This window comes from Thunnus thynnus, chromosome 12 (genome assembly GCF_963924715.1).
Source record: "Thunnus thynnus chromosome 12, fThuThy2.1, whole genome shotgun sequence".
Taxonomy (NCBI): domain Eukaryota; kingdom Metazoa; phylum Chordata; class Actinopteri; order Scombriformes; family Scombridae; genus Thunnus; species Thunnus thynnus.
The window spans coordinates 7903689-7924990 of NC_089528.1; the positions used below are offsets into that span (position 1 = coordinate 7903689).

The following is a 21302-nucleotide window of genomic DNA, read 5'->3' on the forward strand; positions in this document are numbered from 1 at the left end:
TAGCCATGTTGCAGCCAACTTCAGCCATGTTGTATAGGAAATCAAACCTGCGCAGATATTGCGCAAAGCTTTTCGTCGCCTAAATAGAATATTTAAAATGATAATTTATGTACTATATATACAGCATAAAGACATATAAAGTGTGTTTTCCATGGTGAATGTGAAAAAATGAGCAACGTTTTATTTTTTTATTTTTTCCCCAAACCTTTCTTCATTTACAACAAAGAGGATTGCCATACGGCAACAGTAGAACGAATGATCACAGTGAAAAAAAAACAAGTGTAATATTGTTTCTCTGTCTGGATTGAAAAAACACAGATATAGTCGATATTTAGCTTAAATCTTTCCAGCACTTCTTTAAAAGGGTAAAATCGATGTAAAATATTGAAGTATACTTCTTTCACTTCATTGTTAATACAATATTTATTTAGAAAACGTCACTCAACATGTGACATTAAGACAACAACAGAAAACACTTAGGCACCATAGTGAAATAAGGATAACATAACAGGCATGACTTCACTTTCAAATGGTTGATACATTCAACATGGCAACAGGACGTAGGGTAAAAGTAATAATAATAAAAATAAATAAATGATATAAAAATAACGCAACAGAAAAGGTACGCAATAAAATCAGAATTCTTGGAGCATACTAACTGTATGCGTACATTTCTTATTGTTTGTAAGTTGGATAGACTCACTTTCTAAATTCAGACAAATTTGTAATGTACATCTTTCAGTTTGTTGGGGATAACAAATGTATATGGGAGAAGCCGTGTTGTTTCCCATTGAATGTTAGAAAAATGGGAATTACACACAAATTTCCTACGTGGAGTGATTTTCCTTTTGCTGTAGAATTTCTTATATGTTTGTTAGTACATTTGTGACTTTTAATATTTCCTCCTTTAATAAAGAAGGTAGGTTCCAATTCCTGTAACTCTTGCCTCACGGAGTGGAATATCATTAGCTGAAGGCTTCCACTAGGAATAGCAGTTATTTATTTATTTTATTTATTTATTTTTATTTGTTTGATTAGGGGGAAGTCGTTGGCGATGACGTCAGTGCAGGAAGGCGTTGCTCGTCGCTCTCGCTGGGAACTGACTAGAGGAAGGGAAAATGGCGGACCTCGAAGACGTTACGCTGGACGGGAGACCGCTCCAGTCCCTTCGTGTAGCGGATTTAAAAGCTGCTCTTGAGGAGAGAGGGCTATCGAAAAGCGGGCAGAAGAATGCTCTTATTAAAAGACTCAAAGGGGTGAGTTCCGCTGCAAAATATACGGGAGGGGGGGCCACTGTGGCTGCGAGCTAACGTTAACGATGAGACGGGCTGATGCTCTCTCGAGGGCCGACAACTGAGTAACGATATCGTTACTGCCGACCAGCGTAGGAGCGAGAGTTGTCGAGTTTAACGATCACTAATCACTTGAAAGTGTGCCTAATTGCACTACACTGTGTTTTAGTGGTGTTTTCGCCGTGCATTAATATACCAACCGCAGCAAGAGCGGGAGTTCAGTCAACTTAGTGTGTAATCTCGAAGTGTGTGTTTGTGTGATGTTGTCCTGTTAGCCCGTTAGCTCCCCTGGCTAATGCTGCGAGTTGAGCGGTGGCCTTTAGCGACTGGCTCGCCGCTGTTAACGTTACCGTTAACGGAAGTGTGCCCCAAGCACTGTTGATGTGCATGAGTTTAGCCGGGAGGTTAACGTTACACCAGTGAACTTAGTAGCTTGACAAGTTTTTATCCGCTAACGCTAACTCCAAATGTGAACACTGTGTACTTGAATAGACATATTACGCTGTGTTTCGGAGCCGTTTTGCTCAAATTTGCTCAAAATGTGTTGTAGGCCTGTGAGCTTCCAAAGGTGCTGTATGAGCCGGTTTGTTTACATTGCGGCAGGTAATCAACCTTATCTCGTCCGCCATGAAAGTTGGGACATTCTTTTCGTTTTCAGCGGTGTAGTCCGGTTAACATTTGTCCGCTGAATTGCGCCATGAAAATAGCAACGGGTGTTTACAATTGCTTTCCAGTGTTGACGAAAAAAAAAACACCCAATAATACATTGTTAGCTGAACTATGTGTGTATTTGTGTGTTCGAGTCAAAGGGAGAAAAAGACATATACTAAAGTGAATTATGTGAATTTCTATAGATATTTTTTGCTGCATTGGGGAGTGCTTGCCTTTAGAAAGCCTTTATTTCAGCACCTGCTTTGAAGAAAAAAGTTGATTAAAGGAGAAATTATAATCATCAATTAAAAACATTTAAATTTAAACATCAGTCTGGTTATACTGGAGCCGTAACACACATGCAAATGTAAAATACCAAATTGAACACCATATTTCTTTAACTGTATGTGTTTAACTACTCAAGACATTAATAATACATTATAAAGTCATATTATCATAGTTTAATAATAACGTGACAATAAGGTAAGAGTTACTATTGTTTATCTGCTTCCCAGCTTCAGTCTTTTCTTGCTGTGAACCTTACTGTCTCTAACTCATGCACACGTCTTCTTGACAGTTCCACAGTCCCACTTTAATGTACAATTGTGAATACACAGTGTTGATCCGAACTTTCCAGTCTCTCTACCTGGGAGGATGGTCACAACTTTCTGGTCATCCAAAGCCAAAATAATAACAGAAAGTCAGGAGAGCCGTCTAGCCTCTGTTCCACTGGCTTCTCTAACCAAGAGTTGTTTTTTTTAATGTCTTTCTGAAAAGCTGAGACATGTTCCTGGGATAAAGCGCAGGTGTGCAGTTCTCAGTGGAGGACTGCATAATTGAAAAATACACTATATATGTGGCACTGATAAATTTAAAAAAAATCAACCATAGTTTTCAAAACCTCCACACTTTTAATATTTTAAACTTCTCCATCCTGTATCACCACTAACTTGGTCTGTACAAGCTCATTTTGTGCAGCCACTATTAAAAACTACAGAACTGTAAAAACAATTCCATAATCTGACACACCAAATCCACTGCAAACATGTGGGTTACTGTATGGACACTTCAGTTTGATCGTGCATTGGTGAGGTAGCCTAAGTTAAGTGGCAAATGATACTGTAAATCAACTGTGTCTAAACACATACTGGTAATACAATACAACATGGCAAACAGCAGAAAGAAAAACTTGGTTAAAAAAACTGTGGAACAATTAAATATTACAGAATGACAGTTATAGGCTTAATAGCAGCTATTTATGGAGGTAATTTAATGTTAATTGGTGAAAGTCCCTGTTGGCTTTATAAAGTTTGAAAAGAGGCCTAATGGTACCTACTATGGTGCAGCTGAAGTACAGTAGTACTACTGTGGTGTACAATACCATACCGTAATTTACTATACTGCACCACATGTTAAGCATCATAAATGTAGGTCATATTGGTCCAAGATGGACAGTATACCATTATTAAACATTATAATTAAAAAAGTATTTTTGTTCATGGACATGCTGGGTGAAAGAATATGAGAAGCAGAGTGGGAGGGAGGCTGCATGGCTGACCGTGAAAGTGTTGAATTAAAAATCTGTAAAATTTAAATAGTTATGTTCAGCAGCTTTTGCTTGTTACCCTGCCCACATTATTTCCAGTCTGGTCTGCTTGTCACTACAGCTTGCGGGTTGCCTTGCCTATCTGCTTGACCCTCATGACTGTTACCAACCATGTTTCTGGTTTGCTTGTGACCAGGGGAACTTTGTTGTATGTCATCCTGCTCTCTTTCTCAGCAGGTTTCCTGTCATTCTCTACTGTAAACTGTATGAAAACAGAATTCTCCAACTCTGAAATTATTATGAAAGGGAGACAGTGATGCTGCATGATATTTGTCCCATCTATTTTGTGCCAGGGCAAACAGAGACTCATTATACTGTGTAAACTGTGTCATAATCAAAATGATTCATTAATACAGTACACAGTAACTAGGTTGTCATAAATAAGCCAGGTATACATTTACGTTTAAAAGCACCAGTACCGATTCTAACAAATCTGGGAGAATGCCTAATAAAGTTCCATGTCTCAATAACAGGCTCTCATGCTGGAGAATCTGCAGAGGACCTCCACCGCTCACATTGGACTGCAGCCAAACTCTCAGGTAAGTTCTCAAAGATGCATTTTATTTTCTTCCCATGCAATGATCTCTGAAGTATAAATGACACAATCTGCATCAGTACAGTTCCCGTACACTTCTACAAAAAGTACGTGAAAGTGGCCCTGAACGCTTGCAGCCTGTTTTCAAAAGTCTCTCTGTATTTAGATTGGTGAGGAAATGAGCCAGAACAGCTTTATCAAGCAATATCTGGCTAAGCAACAGGAGCTCCTGAGGCAGCGTCTGGAGAGAGAGGCTCGCGAGGCGTATGAAACCAATGGTAAGTATAGGTAGAATCCTCCAGTGCAGCTAAGTGATTTACTGCACACATCTCTGTTCATGGCACAAAATGTTCTTTTTTTAAATTTTATTTACTTTCTGTAAACAGATCAAGAAGACCACACAGAAGTTAATAACAGCACCTCAGGTCCTCCTCAAGCCCAGGTCAGACATAATTTTCTTTTCTTCCATATTGTTTATCAGTTACATTTTCTAATCTTTTTGTCTGGAGATTCTCCATGCTCTAAAAGATGTTGCACATTTGAAAGGACGCTGCTGGTAAGAATTGTGCCCGATCATTTTCATAGGACAAAAGTGGCATCATGCTGTGACAAAATAAGTTTCAGCTCCCTTTCTGTCCTCATCAGGATGTCGCACCAGTCTTGGCTGACCAGCACAAGCCCCCTGGCCCCTCTGGTGGAGAGGGACTGTATGGTGCAGCAAATGAGGGTGAGGGTAACGGGAACCAGGAGGCAAACATGTCTGGTCCTCCTGCTTCTGGCTCTGTGCCCTTGCGTGTTCAGGGTGGTGAGCACCGGCCAGAGAGGGGTGCCGCATCCAGCGATTTCGCGGCTGACAGCGACGATGATGATAGCGAGGATGGTGAAGAGGACGGCGATGATGAGGATTGGGACAGCAACGTTCGCAGAAGAAGTATCAGAGAGCCAGCCAGAGGGCCCACAACCAGGGAGAGGTCTGGAGCATCTTGTCAACCCCAGCAGCAACACATCCCTTCCCTTTTGTCTCCTCAACTCCGCCAGCCAACCCCTCCTCCCTCCCCACCTCCAGAGTTATCATTCCCCTTGCCTGACACCCCTAAACAGAGCCCCCCGAGTCCAGATGTAGCCCCAGCTAGGCGCTCATCCAGTTCCTCCAGCTCTGGTTCCTCCAGCAGTGGCAGCCGCAGTAGCAGCCCAGAGCCTCAGAGGAGTGGACACGCCGAGCGCAAGCCCGGGCCATTGACCCTTCTGGCACGTAAAATGGAGTCAGAAGGTGCTTTCTCTGGGGCAGGTTGGCATGGCGGCAATGGGGAAGGCGATAGGCAGGACAGCAGTTTGCCTTCAGCTACATTGTTTCCTGGCAGAGGGCCTCCAGAGGGTCTGGTATCTGCCATCACTCACACAGCCAACACTGCAGGCCATGTGGCATTTCCCATGATTCCAGGCACCAACCAGGGTGTCACAGGAGCAAATTCGGCCCGTGTTCAAGTACCTGTGAGTGTGCTCAAGGCCACTGCAACAGAGGAGAGGGACAGAGAGAGGGACTCTGAGATAGAAAGAGAAAAGGCCCTTGAGCTGGAAAGGCAAGAGAAGCAGAGGAAACTTGAGCAAGAACGAGCACTAGAGGTAGAGCGGGAAAGAGCTCTTGCACTGGAGAGAGAGAGAGCTCTGGAGCAAGAGAGATTTGAGCGACAGCAGGCCTTAGAGAGAGAGGAACGAGAAAAGGCTTTGCAGCTGGAGAGGGAACTTGCTCTAGAAAGAGAGAGGCAGGAGAGGGAACAAGCTTTGGCTAAAGAGAGGGAAGAGCGAGAGCAAGCCTTAGCAAGAGAGAGGGCTCTAGAGCTTGAGAGGCAGAAGGAACTTGAAAGACAGAGGGCCCTGGAGCAAGAACGTCTGCAGAGAGAAAGGGAGGAGAGGGAAAGGCGTGAGAGAGAAGAAATGGAGCTAGAAAGAGCTAAGGCTTTGGAGCGGGAACGAGAGGAGAGAGAAAAGGCTCTGGAGCAAGAGAGGTTAGAGAGAGAAAGAGCTTTGGAGGCTGAGAGAAAGGAGAAGGAGAGGATTGAAAGAGAAAAGGCTTTGGAGCAGGAAAGGTTGGAAAGGGAACGGTTAGAGAGGGAGAAAGCCTTGGAGCAAGAGAGAATAGAGAGGGAGAGAGCCTTGGAGCAAGAGAGAATAGAGAGGGAGAAAGCCTTGGAGCAAAAGAGAATAGAGAGGGAGAGAGCCATAGAACAAGAAAGACTAGAGAGAGAGAGAGTCTTGGAGCAAGAGAGACTAGAAAGAGAGAAAGCCTTGGAGAGAGAAAGAGAGAAAGCTCTAGAGCGAGAAAGAATCGAAAGAGAGAAAGCCTTAGAGCGAGAAAGAATTGAAAAAGAGAAAGCCTTAGAGCAAGAGAGAATAGAAAAAGAAAAAGCTCTAGAGCAAGAGAGGTTGGAGAGGGAGAGAGCCCAAGAGAAAGAGAGGTTAGAGCTTGAGAGGAAGGAAAAGGAGAGACTTGCGAGAGAGAAGGCATTGGAGCAAGAGAGGTTAGAGAGGGAAAAAGCCTTGCAACGGGAGAGGGAGGAAAAGGAGAAGGCGGAGAGAGAGGCAGCTCTGGAACAGGAGAGGAAGGAGAAGGAAAGAGCCGAAAAGGAGAGGAAAGAAAGGCTGGAGCGGGAGAGAGTTCTAGAGCAGCAAAAACTTGAGAGGGAGAGAGAAAGATTAGAGAGGGAGAAAGCCATGCAGAAGGAGAAGGAGGAGCAGGAGAGGGCCCTGGAACAGGAGAAAGAGAGAGCTAGGATGGCTGAAAAGGAGAGGGAGAGTCACCTCCCTCCATCCAAACGTGGCCGTGAGATTGGTCTCACCTCCCTGCCCACTCCTCCCCCCCTCTCCACAGGACCAGGTAGAAAGTCTTCGACAGAGGCAGGAGCGCAGGAAGACGCCCATGCTCCAATGTCCCAGAGTGAAGCCCAAGCAGCAGAAGCAGGTGCACCCATGTCATCAACACCTCTGTCGCCACAGTCATCATTCAAGAAGTTCCGGTTCTTAAGGGACTCAGCCCCAACTCAGCCCCAATCCTCTACTTCCATGGTCATCAAGCGGCCCCGTACCTTCTCTGATAGCCCCCAACCGCAGGCCTCACCCATCTCCTCTCTCACCAACGTCGGGGAACGGCAGCAGGAAGGACACCAGCCCTTCGCCGAACAGAAAGATAGTGCAAGACAGGAAGTTGCCATCGCCGGGGCACAGGGTTCTGTTAGGAGCCAGTCTGAGGAGGAGACTGCTGTAAGTACCACACTGCGTCCCAAAGAAGAAGGGGCCACAAGCCTTGGAACGGAGAACAAAGACAAAGCTGGTTCAGTGGCGACGGAACAGGCTGCTAAGGAGTCCACCAAAAAAGCTAAAGATGTGGATGAAGGCAAGGGTCCTTCAAGCCCAGTGGATGCTGCACAGCGAAGGGGAAGAGATGCAAAGAAGGAAGAGAAAAACAAGAGACAAAGATCATCCTCTAACGATTCCTCTTCCTCCGAATCGGACTCTGGGTCCTCATCATCTGGGTCCTCTGGCTCATCCTCATCTTCTCAAGAGAAAACCTGCTCCACTTCCAGAGGCCGAAAGGTACATAGTCTAAAAGTAAAATGTCTTTGTCTTTGACATATAGTGTCACATTTTGGAACCTTGTCATATTTTAAGGTTGTAAAGAGAATTACAATAGAAAATATTTTATTAGTTTTTTACACTAATAAACAGAAAGAAAGACTCGTTTTAATGCAAAGTGAAATAAAATCTATACAAATTCATTTAAATTAAGCATAAATAGACACAATTTCTCCCATTTAATCATCACTGTGTGTGGCTAACTGCTTTTGAAAATCTCATTATAAAAATTGTAACGGGGATCACATGAGTGCAATCAAGGCATGACAAGTATTCCCCAGGACATTGCTTCCATTCATGCAGCTATTTCCAGCAGCTGGATGTATGCTGAATTTCCATACAGTTTGGATAATTGCATGGTAACTATTAGCAACCATGTTCAGTCTATGATGCAGACATACCCTGCGTGTTTTCCATGAAACAGGAACGTTTGGTTTGAAGGCATCGCAGTGTCTCAGCTACATTTCTTCACTCGTATAGACCTCTATGGCTGCAGTTTGAGTGTCACGGCAGGCAGCTTAACATAATATCGCCTTATTTATGTGCCTAAAGTCACTCTGTCACTCAAATGGCATTATCGCAGCAGTCGCCCCACTGCTTTCTGCTGTGTTCATTTGTTGGGATAAACTTATATTTGTGTGTAACAGTACATTCAGGCATATGGATACAAAGAGACAAACTGCCTCTTTGCTGTCCTGTTTTTGTAGTGGAACAAAGATGTTTGTGGTCCCAGCTTTGTTCAATGTACCATAAGCAGGTTCAGCAGTTGTGTGATGTAAAACTTTCTCCGCTACCAGGCTTGACCATGGGTGTATTTTTGCTTCTTTGTATATTTGCAGCTGGCCACTGCTTGTGTATAAAGCTTCAACCGACAATGAGTGGTGTAATTTCTTCTCTATCCATATGTCTGAACATGCCATATAGCTACTGTTGCTACTTAATGAACACTTCACAACCTGGCTTTTACTCCAGAAATTGATCTGTAGGTTGACAGTGCTGGTGAGGTTCGCTGACATACCAGAAGTTGATTCTATGGTTTAGGTTTTCTGCAAAAGATGGTTTGAAACTTAAAGCAGCTGTTTGTATATCTTTTGTTCAGTGCATAAAATGTTTCACTGCTTTCTCCCTTGTGCTTCTAGGAAGGGAAACCTGAAAGAGATTCCTCACCACAGCACAGGGTGACTGTAGAGGCTCAAGCTGAAGGTGTAAAGGAGACTCCAAAAGCCTCCACTTGCAAAAGAGAGATGTCTGTAGAGAAGAGTAACACAACTGCTGATGGAGCTAGTCGCACCGAGGTCAGTTGCTAATAATATACCTCCAGATGTTTTTGAGTATATGTTCCAACAAGACAACTACATCTTTAAAAAAATTCTTATATATTTTACCTAAAATCAAGAGTTCCACTACAGATGTACAAAATGATGGCTTTACATCTGGCCTTTTTTGTCCCTTGGGTGGTGTTATATGAACTGCTTCACCAACATGTATTTTCACATCTTATTCCTCTTGCTGCCCTTTTGAATCCCCAGAAACTGTTCACTGATGCACCAACCAGAGAAGAGACAAAAAGGAAGAGAAAGGACAGTGAAGAAGAGGAAGAAAAGAAGGACAAACAAAGGTCTGCTTTTAAATCTTATGTTTATGTGTCAGAATAACACACACAGGTGAATGTAGGCTTACAACTCCCAAGTGCGCGGGTTGTGAACAGGGTGTTTAGTAATGTTCAAACTCTATTGACATCTGCTGTTTAGTCAATAGTGCATTCTTTCATAGAGCATGAGCAGTGGCTGTTTATTCCAGCTCAGCATGCGGGGGTTCTACTTTTCATGTAATCTTCAAATGTTTAATTTCTTCATATTTTTTAAACAGTTTCACCAAAGGTGGTTCAGTTTTCCCACTGTTTCACAGCCTCCCTAGGTCATCTGCATCACACTGATCAGTGTTGTTGGTGCCTTCTTCCTCAACAGAACATGTTTAAAGACCATATCTAACAAAATACAAACTTGGTTTTATCCTTTTTACTAGTGCAGTGCCCGTTCAAAACGTGCCTGTTCAGAACAGGCCAGTTGCTTGGCCTCCAGCCACTTCAGTACATAGAAGAATTAATACAGTTGATGTGAGGTGTGAATGAGTACATACACCAACAACATGAAAGAAACTATCACAATCTATTATACACAGATGTTATAAATAATGAGTACTCTAGTAGTAAATACATATTCTTTTCTCATTTCAAGTAGTCTAGAATAAGGGCTGCATTTAAAAATAAAATAACATGCATCTTAAAATAAAGTGGATCGATCATATTGGGCTCTTAGATTGTTCCTATTTTCTGTGCCTTCAGTTCGGATTTGAGTGGGTATGTTTGCTCCACGTTTGCTCTGTGCTTTGTCTGTAGTGGCACTTCACAATTGCCATGGGCTCAGAGCGTATGAGACAAACTGGTTTTGAACTGCCCGTGGAAATTATTTCCTTCGTTTAATGCGCGCAACAACAGTCATTGTGTATTGGGCTCTGAGAGCTTCCAAAATGCAGGTGACCTACGCTCAACAATGTAACTGAACACCTCCTGTGTAGTCACTCGCTGCTGATGTGCTAAACATGCTGCTGACGCTATGCTTTCTGTCTAGACAGGGATCGCCGGTTTATTCAAAGTTTATTCATATTAAACATAAAATTGCACCAAATTCGACACTGCCCTCCCTTTGGTCCCCAGCCATACACCTGCCAAGTGTGGAATCGATCGGATGAACAGTTCAAGAGATCCGAGAAGGACATACATACAGACAGAGAGTCCTTCCTTTAGTAGACAGATGAGGAAAACATTTATACTATTTGTTTACAGTGTGACATCATGTGCAAAGGCAGTTCTGAATGGTTTGTTCAAATTTCACTTTCATAAAGAAGTGAGGGTTGTGCTCAGCTATTTTGGGCTAAGGGAACCATTTCATTTTGCTCTTAGATTTCAATACTCTCACCCATTAAATACAGTTGTCATTTCCATCTACACCTCCTGTTTTTATGTAGATAAGAAATCACAATGGAAATGTCTTATCCCCTTTTTTTTTTTTTTTTGAAGATGCAGCTTTAGAGTATTTGTGCCACTCACCTACATACTTCCACATCACCAGAAACATTAAAAAACATCACAATGTGCATGTGCAGAGAAAACAAATTAATTCAGTAAAATGAATGGAGAGCAGCAAGTGTGTTTCTTGATGAGTTAAAGAACAGTTGTGGGTACTCAGTATATGAAATGTTTTGTTGTTTCAGTCTCTTTACAATATTCTTAGAACACTAGTTGATAGAAACTGTTTGGCATTTTCAGGGGAATTTTGTAACTTTTTCATGAAAACGTAACCACTGAGTTTATGAAAGTAGTCATTCATGAGTGACTTAAGTTAAAAGATGATTGGCAAATTGCACCTTGTTGAACAGAAGCAGTTTCGTAGGCCAGTCAGTGTAATGCCAGAACAAGGTGACTGTTGTCCAAGTGATACAGTTGAAGATTAAAGGAAGTTTGCAGGTTGATTGATGTAATTTAAAGATGTGGTTTAAGAGCTTCAGTTAAGAAACAGGTGAAAGGTATATGCAGCCTTGCGATAAGTGAAAATTGCACAATTAGTGTCAGTGGCAGAGAGACGGAGTTGTAAAAACACTGGAGGCATCAAATATCGAGAGTATTATTATAAAGCAGATTCTGTGGTCTGTATGCTGTATAATGTTGCTTTGTTTCCTCGCTTTAACGCTACCATTACATCATATAATCCCCCTCCATCAGAGTCTAGCAGTCTGAATGCTTTGTGAATACAGTACAGCGGTGATAAAACAGTGTCACATGCCTGGTGTTGAATTTCCCATCAGGCGATTGATGAGACTGCCTTGAAGCCGGTGTGGCTGAGAAGATGCGGGTCCTTTTTTTAATACATGATCATTTTTTCATTCGTTGCAACATGGCCGTGCTTCGTCGATGGCTTTAGCTACCGATGCCGGTCTATGTTTTTTTTTTTTTTAACATACAGGGGCTCAGCTAAACAGCACACGAGGCTTTGTCCGTCGCAGATTGTGGTTGACAGCCGTGCGGACATGAATGCTTTCAGAGAAGAGTAGTCTGTGGTGAGAGGAAGGTATGAGGGAGGGAGGGAGGAGAGGTGGCTCGCTGCGACACTGTGTTTTTTTAGCAGCAGTCACAGTCTGTTGGCTGCGTTTTAACCGAGCACAGTTTGTCTTTGCTGTGAACTTCCCCCAAGTTAATTTAGGCGGAATGAGTGGACGTATTCACGTGCGCGCGCATGGGGGTGACATGAGACGTGTCAGGTATTGTGTAGCTGCCGCTGAGCGTTTGGTTCGGTCCGGACGGACGCAGCAGGTCTGAAGGAGGACTGCGGTGGCTCTCTCCTCCTCGGCTCACTTGTTTGACCCCCGTTGACAGAATTAACAACGCCTTTGTGAAATTGCAGAGGTGTATACGGCCGGCGCTCTTAATGTAGCATCACCTGGTTGCCGTTTATGTATCTCAGTGAGCACTTTCACCCGCAGAGATTTTTAATACGTTTTTTATGCTGCCTTGTGGTCATTTTAAAGAAATTTGTTGTCTATGGAAAATGATGCATACCGTTTTCTGTAAATGTTACATTGTAATGCAAAAGCTTTCACTAGTTTCATGAGATTTAAAGGAACAGCAGTGTTTTTTCAAGTTTAACCCGTTTACTACGAATTATGTGTACTTCACAGAACTGCCGATAATGTACAAAGCATATCATAGTGATTTTGATTTAAAATTAAATTTTGACCATTCCTAAATCTGAAATACAGAAAGTTTAATTTTAGGTTGTATTGACATATTTATATGTTTGGAAGTTAGACATTCCAGGTTTCATTGGTTCTATTAAAACATGTATTCTGTTACATTTGTGTACCTTTTTTATTATTATTTTTGTTGAGACCTACTGTCTCTAATTGCCTGTTTTCCATTTCTGTCTTAATGACAAATTTAGAAGGAGAACGTGTTTCCTCTTAATTTCATTCTATTGGTCTGCTCATCTGTTTCTTCTATTCCTGCTGATATGTATTTTTGACACTACACAGGCAGGTGATGGAGTCTGCCATGGCAGAGCCAGAGAAGCTTCCAGAGACCAGCGAGGAGGTAAGGCAGCTGAAGAACCGTGAATCATCTTGGTCCTCAAAGCTGTCTGTAGCTGAGGACTTAGATGGACGAACCCATGTGAGCTTTAATGCACATTATAGTGGAATCTCTTTAATTTGCACATAGTTTTTATTAACCTGGATACATTACACTGTAGGTCATTTGAGTATGTCTAATTTCTTTGTTGAAAATCTTTGCTTTACATTTTAAAAATATATTCCCGTTAGATGACTTATTGCCCTTTTCACAAGTGGTAGGATGTGTGTAGGTAGTTAGATTTTTTGATTTGGCTGTTTGTAAAACCTTTGTTGACACTGTCATAGGCAGAAACAGCAAGGGTATTTTCTCACTGTGGCTGATGTTTAAACCCCAAATGATTGCTTTGTTATAAAGGTGCTCATGCCTCTTCCATTGCCCCTATTGGTACCTGCATACTACCTCTGCCACTACTACTACTACTACTGCTACTGCTGCACCTGTTCCACTGTCCCCAAGAATCCAGAGTTGACCACAGATAAGCCCCCGAGGCTGCACTGCAGAGGGACACCCCTGGCAACAAAGGCTGCCTCATTTTCATGGATATGGCTGGCACAAGCTATTGATCGGACTAGATGATTCAAAGAAGGGGTTGGCTAGTCAGTGTGGCCCAACTCTCTTATCATGTTATCTACTAATCTGGCCATGCACCTTTAAAATCAGCACGCAGAAGAGATGCGCAAGGAAGTGTGTTCACATCAAGACAAGGCTGCTGCGAAACCTTCTCAACAACCGAGTGGTTTTCAGATTTTCATTCTGAGACATTTTTACCCCACAATAACTTGCAAAAAAGTGGGCATTATGGACATGTGTTGGTGAACTGTAACATTGTTGACAAAGGACATTTTGGATTTTGTTAATCTCTTGGAATGGGATTTCTCCAGCAAATACCCTTCTTGGATACTATGCGAGTTTTCAAATAACCCAAATCTTCTATCTGGACTGCAGTGGGCAGTTTTTATTCGAACTGAAGAAGGACTTGCCATTTAGGTCCCTTTCAAGAACAGCCATCGCCAGAGATTTGCTACTTGTGACTCTCTAAATGAACTTACTGCTCCTCAAACTCAACTGTGCGCACAGTGACTGTTGTCAACATTCATCATCTGGTCTCCAACTCATTGGACTCGTTTCTGTTTGTTGTTATAAGAGCCTGCCACAACTTTAAAAGGACTTTTGTCAGAACACCTGAGGATGACAGCTTTGGCCAAAAGCAATTTCAAGCCCCTACCCCAATGAACTATTGAACCCATCCTGCCAGCCAACCAGCTTTCAGATTTCCACCCAAACATCTCAGCCACCTTTGATTGGACCCTTGTTGCCTAGATACAGTACATGCAGTCGTGATTGGGCCATATCCAAACCAGTAAGGATCAGGTGGCAGTGGTACCAGGGAATAAGTAGACGTTTATTCACTGTTATATTTCATAGTTATTTTGAAAATGCTTAGTTTCCAGTCATTTTCTCTGTAGTCTTGCTGGGAGAAGCAGCATTTTAAAAAAAAATGTGCATCTTATTTGTGGCCGCATCAGTTTAATCAAAATTATTGAACTGAACATCTGTTTTATAATATTTGTTGACTTTCACATCTGTGAAACTAACTTGACTTGATATGTCTTTTTAGAGACAAAGTTTTAAAACAACAAAATTTCATCTCTGGAATTTAAACTGCAGTATTTTCATCTGCTGACTGCAACTACAATATACGCTTCAGCACAAATTATAATCTATAGGAATCTATAGGTGTAGATTATTAACTAATTATGAATGACACACAGTTAACTACCAGTATAATACACAAAATCAACACAGCTTGGTGCAATCAGTAGCGTTGAATTTGAGAAAGATGTTGCACAGCAGTTTCTATCATTCACTCTCAGTCCCTACTTGTCCCACTTCCTGTTATTGTTCCACCTTCCCTCCAGCCAGTCCTTGATGACCATTTGTCTCAAGCCACATTGTCTGCTTTTCACCTCTCCCATGTATCTTGGGTTGTTTTTATCTTCTTGTGTTTCAGACACCTAAGGCCTTCTCAGCTCGTAAGATCTCTCTCAGCAGTGAGTACCCCATCCTGACTTACTCTCCCTTTTACCAACATTCATAACACTTCATTAGTTTTGGTTTTGTGCCTTTTTCCATTTCATTATTGTAGCTTTTTAAAATGATGTATAAGCGATTAATGGCAACACAAATGCATCTTAAATAATGTGGATCGCTTGATTGTAGATCTGTATTTTAATAGTATATGGCCAAAAGACTGTTGGGTGCATGTACCCTTGTACATGAATATGCCATGTGCCTGTGGATTCAGTGATTTTTTTTCGTTGTTGTTGTTATCTCACCAGGCAGCAAATTGTCCCCAGGCACTGGCGGTGCAGAGGGCGAGCAGGACTCCGGGGCCGCGGCCGGTCGCAAGAGGAGGTGGGGCTCCAGCACAGCGGTCACTGCCAAGAAACCTTCCATCAGCATCACCACAGATTCACTCAAGGTATTTGCACCATAGCTATACTAATGTTACATTTTGGTTGCTGTGAATTCCCATGTGGATGCATAGATGCACTGTGAGACACTTGCACAGCCTCTGTCTTCTGTGTTGAATGTAGCAAGCTCATATCCATCCTGTGTTTTTTGTCCTCAGTCTCTGATCCCAGACATCCGGCCCTGTATAGGCCAAGAGGCAGTAGTGGACCTGCACCCAGAGGAGGCTGTCCTCTCCGGGGCTGAGGATGAAGAGAGGGAGCGCTCTGACCAGGACCTTCAGATTCGACGCACTGTCACACAGGTTGATCTACAGCTCTCACTGTTTTTCAGTGAATGACAGGAACTGTCTTTACTTCAGGAAAGTCTGAGTTTATCTCTCCTTCTGTTGAAGGTGGTGCACTCGGAGAGCCAAGAGAATGGACAGAAAGAGGCGAAGAGGAGCAGATGTGAGGAGATAGAGGAGGATGACCTACAGGGAGATGGAGAAAGGACAGGTGTCCATGAAGAAAAGATGGATACCTCCTTTCCTGCAGCCATGGAAACCCAGTCACCATCACATACCAGCCATGATGTAGAAATCAACACTGGTAATAGATCCAACTTGAGTTTTTGCTAGTTTTTCCAGGACAAAATTGACAAAAGCTGCTTAGAGAACACTAATGAAAGTTCAGGTCAGGTGTGTCTACATTGGAAGTACTGTGTTTGTAATGGAGATACTGTGTTTACTATTCTTCTTTCCTTATCCTAGTGACCGCCAGCGACACCCTCATTCGTCGCTCCATCAGCCAGCAGAAAACAGGTGTTTCCATCACTATCGATGATCCTGTGCGCACGGCCCGACAGCCTTCTCCTCCACGTGGCAAAGTCTCCAACATTGTTCACGTCTGCAACCTGGTGAGGAGACGCTTTCCTGCTCTGCTTTATACCGTTTACTGGCAATGGGCTTGGGCTGATTATCAGTTGATACTGCACAGTGCAGCATGGATGGAAAACATAACTTAAGAAATGCTGCCAGTGGTGAGACCACTGTTTTTTTTTTTTGTGGAGCTATTTACATGCATGTGTTGCCCTGATGAGACAAGGCATCATGTTTCTTACTGGCTGTTTCTTGTCTTGAGCCACCTTTAAACTGATCCAGCCTCTTGGATTGGTGTTCAAGGCAGTTCAAATTTTATGTAGCCTCTCAGATGTTACAGCCAGGCTTCTTTTTATAGAAACTAAATGGCCTCTTTACAGGAACAAAGCATATTTTACCCTTTGTAAAGTATCAGGCTGTTGTTTTATCTCTTTACTGTTATCAACAAATCCCATGGAAAGAATCAAACAGCCATTCATGTATCCTAACTTTTAAGTTGCCACAGTGTTATAGCTTACCCCTCTTCTCCATAGAATTCCATTGTCATGCAGAAACTAACACGACAACATAAGAAAATTACACAGTTTGCATTGAGTAACATATTCTGTCAGTACAATGCACATACTAGTGTTGCATGGTATACTGATACTAGAAATGTATTGCAATACCCTGCCATTAAAAACAGTACTATACCGAATTTATCAGTACTGGTACTTTAAGAATGACAGTGTTTTAATAAGAGCTATATTTGCTATGAGTTGCGTTGATGTGCGGCAGCGGGGCAGTGTGCGTGTGCAGCGTTCTGCTTCCACTCCCTGCAGGCTTAGTTGGCGTGCCAATGTTTTGTTTTGTTTTTTCTCATATGCACGCTGCAGCTTTCATGGTGACAGAACGAGAAGCACGACTGCTGGTACTAGTGCTCTTGCCGACTGTCCACGGCTTGCCGACAAAGCAGACAAACGGAGCGAAAATGGCATTATGTCGATTAGATAACCGACGGTCAGGGCAAGCTCACGGACACCACAAAGCCCGTCTATAAAAGATGTTGGTTGACTGAAGCTGCGCTCACGTGTCACATCCAGACTGAATATATTATTCCATTACTTTTCCTGATGTTTTAGGTTTTTGCCATGGTATCATTTCAGTCTTGGTATCGAGATATTTAGGCAGATATTGTATCAAAGTCATAATTTTTGGTATCATGACAATACTGGCACGTAAACCAGTGTAGCTTATTCTTCCTTGCAGTATAAAGACATAGTCACTTCCCCAAGCATACACAGTGATATCTGCCCGACATGGAGCCACGCAGAGATTAAGAATGTAGTCGCAGAACTGATTCAGAATAAATAACACTGCCTGTGTTCATTGTGATGGAGGCCCAGTGCAACAAAGTGGCTCTTGTGTGACACAGAGGCATATGCTATGTATGTCATGCTTTGGCTCGAGACAACACTGGTTGTGGTGTCTTCTGGGGATATGTTGTTAATAAAGATTTTAAGTGATTCCAGGATTATTCTGGAAATGCACTCCACTAACAGTGAAGTTCAGAATTGATTTTTCCCAGATCTCCTCTGAGGACCTCACTGTATCTTTCTGGAACAAACTGTTAAGATCAGGCTAAACAACTCGGTCACCTTCCTAAAAAAATCTGTTTAGAAATATTTCATATTTGTAGTCTTACTTTTAATTGAACCAAGCTCAATGTGCAGTCTTTTATTTTTGTTAAATTATTACCTTTTTGTAATATTTTGTTTAGGTGAGGCCGTTCACTCTGGGGCAGCTGAAGGAATTGCTCAGCAGAACTGGTACCCTGGTGGAGGACGGCTTCTGGATTGACAAAATCAAGTCTCACTGCTACGTCACTGTGAGTTATTACCAGATTGCTTCTGGCCTGGGGAAGATTCTTTTCTGTCTCGTGGAGTTAATTTCTTCTCTCTGTGTTTAGTACTCGAGCTCAGAGGAAGCCGTCACCACACGGGCAGCTCTTCACGGAGTGAAATGGCCTCAGAGCAACCCAAAAGTCCTTAGCGTAGACTTCTGCCAGCAGGATGAAGTAAGACCTTTTAAGTTTTCAGTCTGTTTTTGTCTCTTATGCCCACAATCCTCTGCCATCTGTAGTCTGAGCATGTCTCTGCTTTGTAGCTGGACTTCCACAAAGGCTTGGGTGCAGCCGACAGACCTGGAGCAGAGGAACAGGGGCCTGGCTCCGGCCGCGGTCGAGCATCGGGCCTGCCCTCCCTCCTCCCTGAGCGAGACCAGTGGGCAGAGCGCGAGCGTGAAATGGAGCGCAGGGAGAGGGCCCGAGCAGAGCGGGAGTGGGATCGCGACAAGGTCAGAGAGTTTGGGAAACCCGGAGAAGAGAAAGAGGGAGGTCCCCGGAGGTCGCGCTCCAGAGAGAGACGACGCAAGGAGAGGGGGAAGAGTAAGGAGAAGAAGACCGAAAAGAAGGGTGAGAGATGCAGACATGAGATCAGACTGTATGTGCATTAGATGAAATAGACCTTTTTTTTAATACTGTGTTTTTTTTCTGGCAGAGAAAACAGCTGAAGACCCCCCTGCAAAGTTGCTTGATGACCTGTTTCGAAAAACCAAAGCAGCTCCTTGCATATACTGGCTTCCACTTACAGAGGAGCAGGTGAGAAACAAATCTCTTTCGTTTCTACTTTTTGTTTGCTTTCTCTCCAGTTTAAAGTACAAGACCTGGATATCTAATTCAAGTCTTGCTCTGTGCATTTTCTTCATTTTAGTTTGTTCAGCGGGAAGCTGCCAGAGCAGAACGGATGAAGGAGCGTGAGAAACGGAGGAAGGAGCAAGAGGAGGAGGAGGAGGAGAAAAAAAGGGAAGAAGAACGCAAGGAGAGGATGAAAGCCAGCGGCGGCACCACGGGAGACCGGAGTGAGGGTGAGAAAGACAAGGACAGAGACAGAGAGAGGGACAGAGACAGAGACCGAGGTAGAGACAGGGACAGGGAGAAGGAGAGGGAAAGGGAAAGGGAGAGGGAGAACGACAAACGCAGGGACAGCTACCGTAGGCCGGGAGGCAGCAGGGCAGGTGGGGGCAGACGCTCGCGCAGCCGCAGCGACCCGCGAGAAAGGCGACGTTAACGACCAATCAGCCGATGGAACTGTCCTAGAGACCACCCTCTTCCATTTGCCTTTCACTACATGTACTTTGTTACAACTAAGACCCAACAGAGGACCAACCGATGTCGTCACCATCTCTCAAATTGTCACCTCAAAGCACATCTACACCTACACACAGTCATGCTTAAAGGGGACCATGATTTTTTGCAGTGTTGTTTCCCAGAGTGCTGTACGTCTCGCTCCTGTCGAGGTTTGATATATTTTCTTTATACGTTTGCATCTCTTTTTCTTTGGTTTTCGTCTTGACGGCATAGGAGTATGGCACGCTGGGTAATTTGAATTATTTCTCCCGATGTTCCCCATTTGCCCCAAAGTGTAGGTGCCAATTACGATTTGCAATCAGTTGTCGTCGCCATCTCTGCAATTTGGATGAGGAATCCTTTTGTTGCTGCATGTAGTCCAAGGCTCTCTTTGCCAGTCCTGCCTAAAGAGAAAAACTCATCCCTCTGTGCAGAGGCTTGCGTAAATCTGAAAATATTGGAATTGATGTGTTTGGCATTTTGTACAGACATATAAGATTACTAAAAACCCAAGTCTTTAAATGAGGCAGCTCTGGGGTATTTTTGGACAGGTGTGGAATAACTACTAAGGCAATGCAGTGTTCCTCTCTCCCGCCGTTTAGTTAAGAGATGAGACGATTTTCTGTGGGAGAGAATCTACATCTGCCACACCTGACACAACTTATGATTATGTCCTTACCATTGATTCTCTTCTTCCTCCCTCCATTTCCTCCTCTTCCTCCAGTGCTCTTACCCTGTAGTGTCATTACAGGCCCAAGAGGGGAGGCTGCATTATGAGTTTTCTCACAATGGTTTTAATATTGTTTTTTAATCGTTATTTTATCATTTTAGTACAAAGGTTTGTTTTTGTTTTTGTTTTTTTTTTTTTAATTTTCTTCTTTGAGTACGCCTATCAGTGGTGAATGTACAAATAATAAAAATTGAAGTTTGAAATTATTGTGATGTTGTCTTTCCATTCTCTCCGCTGATGGGGTTTGTAATAATTTCTCTATTGCGATATGAATATTGATAATGAGAAAAGTTTGCTTGATTATTAGCCATTTTCCAAGCAAAGTAGCTCAAGTTCTTCAAGCTAAGCACACACTTTACAAGACAAAACTGCAGTTACACTTAAAATCCACAAGGTGTCAGTCACAGCACACATGCCTCGCTCAGTCATGACATTTGACACAAGGAGAATTACTTCAGGCAGCCAAGTTAAACAAAGAAAATGAAATAATATTTGAGTTAGCACATACTAACAACTTTTTCAATCTCTATTCTGGAAAAAAAATGTCCCTTTCCCACATGTTCCCACGGTGCCATGTTGATGTGATGACAAGTGGTGTTTTCTTTTGTTCCAGACTCATCTTAATATTGTGGTTTCCCCCAAACTAGGAGTGTTAACCCTTTTTACCATCTCTCTGTATCCCACCCTTCCCTTCTTTGTCTGTTGTAAATCATGTATTTGCCCTCTTCCTTCCTCAGTTCCCTTGTTCCATCTCTCTGCTCTTGACGTTCATCCTGCAGAGCTCAGCAGTGCTCCTATGTAATTACAGCCCTATGGTCGCTGAGCATAACATTTTTCTGCCCTGATGCAACTCTGTGTGTCTGGACTCTGCGAGGACCAGTGAATCCTTCACCCTGGCATCTCCCTGGCAGGCCGAGAACAGATTTCTAAGTGGGGCAGCCTGGTTGGAATGAGAACACTAGATTTCGTCTTTCATCTCTAATGATTGTTTATCAGGCATACAGATGGTACCTCTTTGACAGGAGAGACGTGTGTGTGTGTGTGTGTGTGTCAGAGAGTCTGTGTGTTGGTTTAATGATGTCTTGGCCAAATGAAGAAATGATTTCTTTTGACATGGAGGAGAGAGTGTGTTCATATAAAAAGCAGGAGTGGGGTGAAAGAAAGTGGCAGGATAAT

The 21302-nt window shown here is 43.1% G+C and overlaps 1 protein-coding gene across 1 annotated transcript; it reads left to right on the plus strand.

Annotated features, from left to right (window-relative positions):
• The first annotated feature begins 1084 nt into the window (after positions 1 to 1084).
• acin1a (apoptotic chromatin condensation inducer 1a) lies at positions 1085 to 20329 on the plus strand. Its single transcript, XM_067605066.1, has 18 exons — positions 1085 to 1256; positions 4023 to 4088; positions 4251 to 4362; positions 4471 to 4526; positions 4730 to 7675; positions 8854 to 9009; positions 9244 to 9332; positions 12803 to 12860; positions 14911 to 14950; positions 15239 to 15381; positions 15532 to 15675; positions 15766 to 15961; positions 16123 to 16268; positions 17990 to 18097; positions 18179 to 18286; positions 18376 to 18682; positions 18768 to 18868; positions 18981 to 20329. Exons 1-18 carry the CDS (start codon positions 1119 to 1121, stop codon positions 19335 to 19337), a joined length of 5271 nt encoding a protein of 1756 aa, XP_067461167.1. The 5' UTR covers positions 1085 to 1118; the 3' UTR covers positions 19338 to 20329.
• Positions 20330 to 21302: the final 973 nt, after the last annotated feature.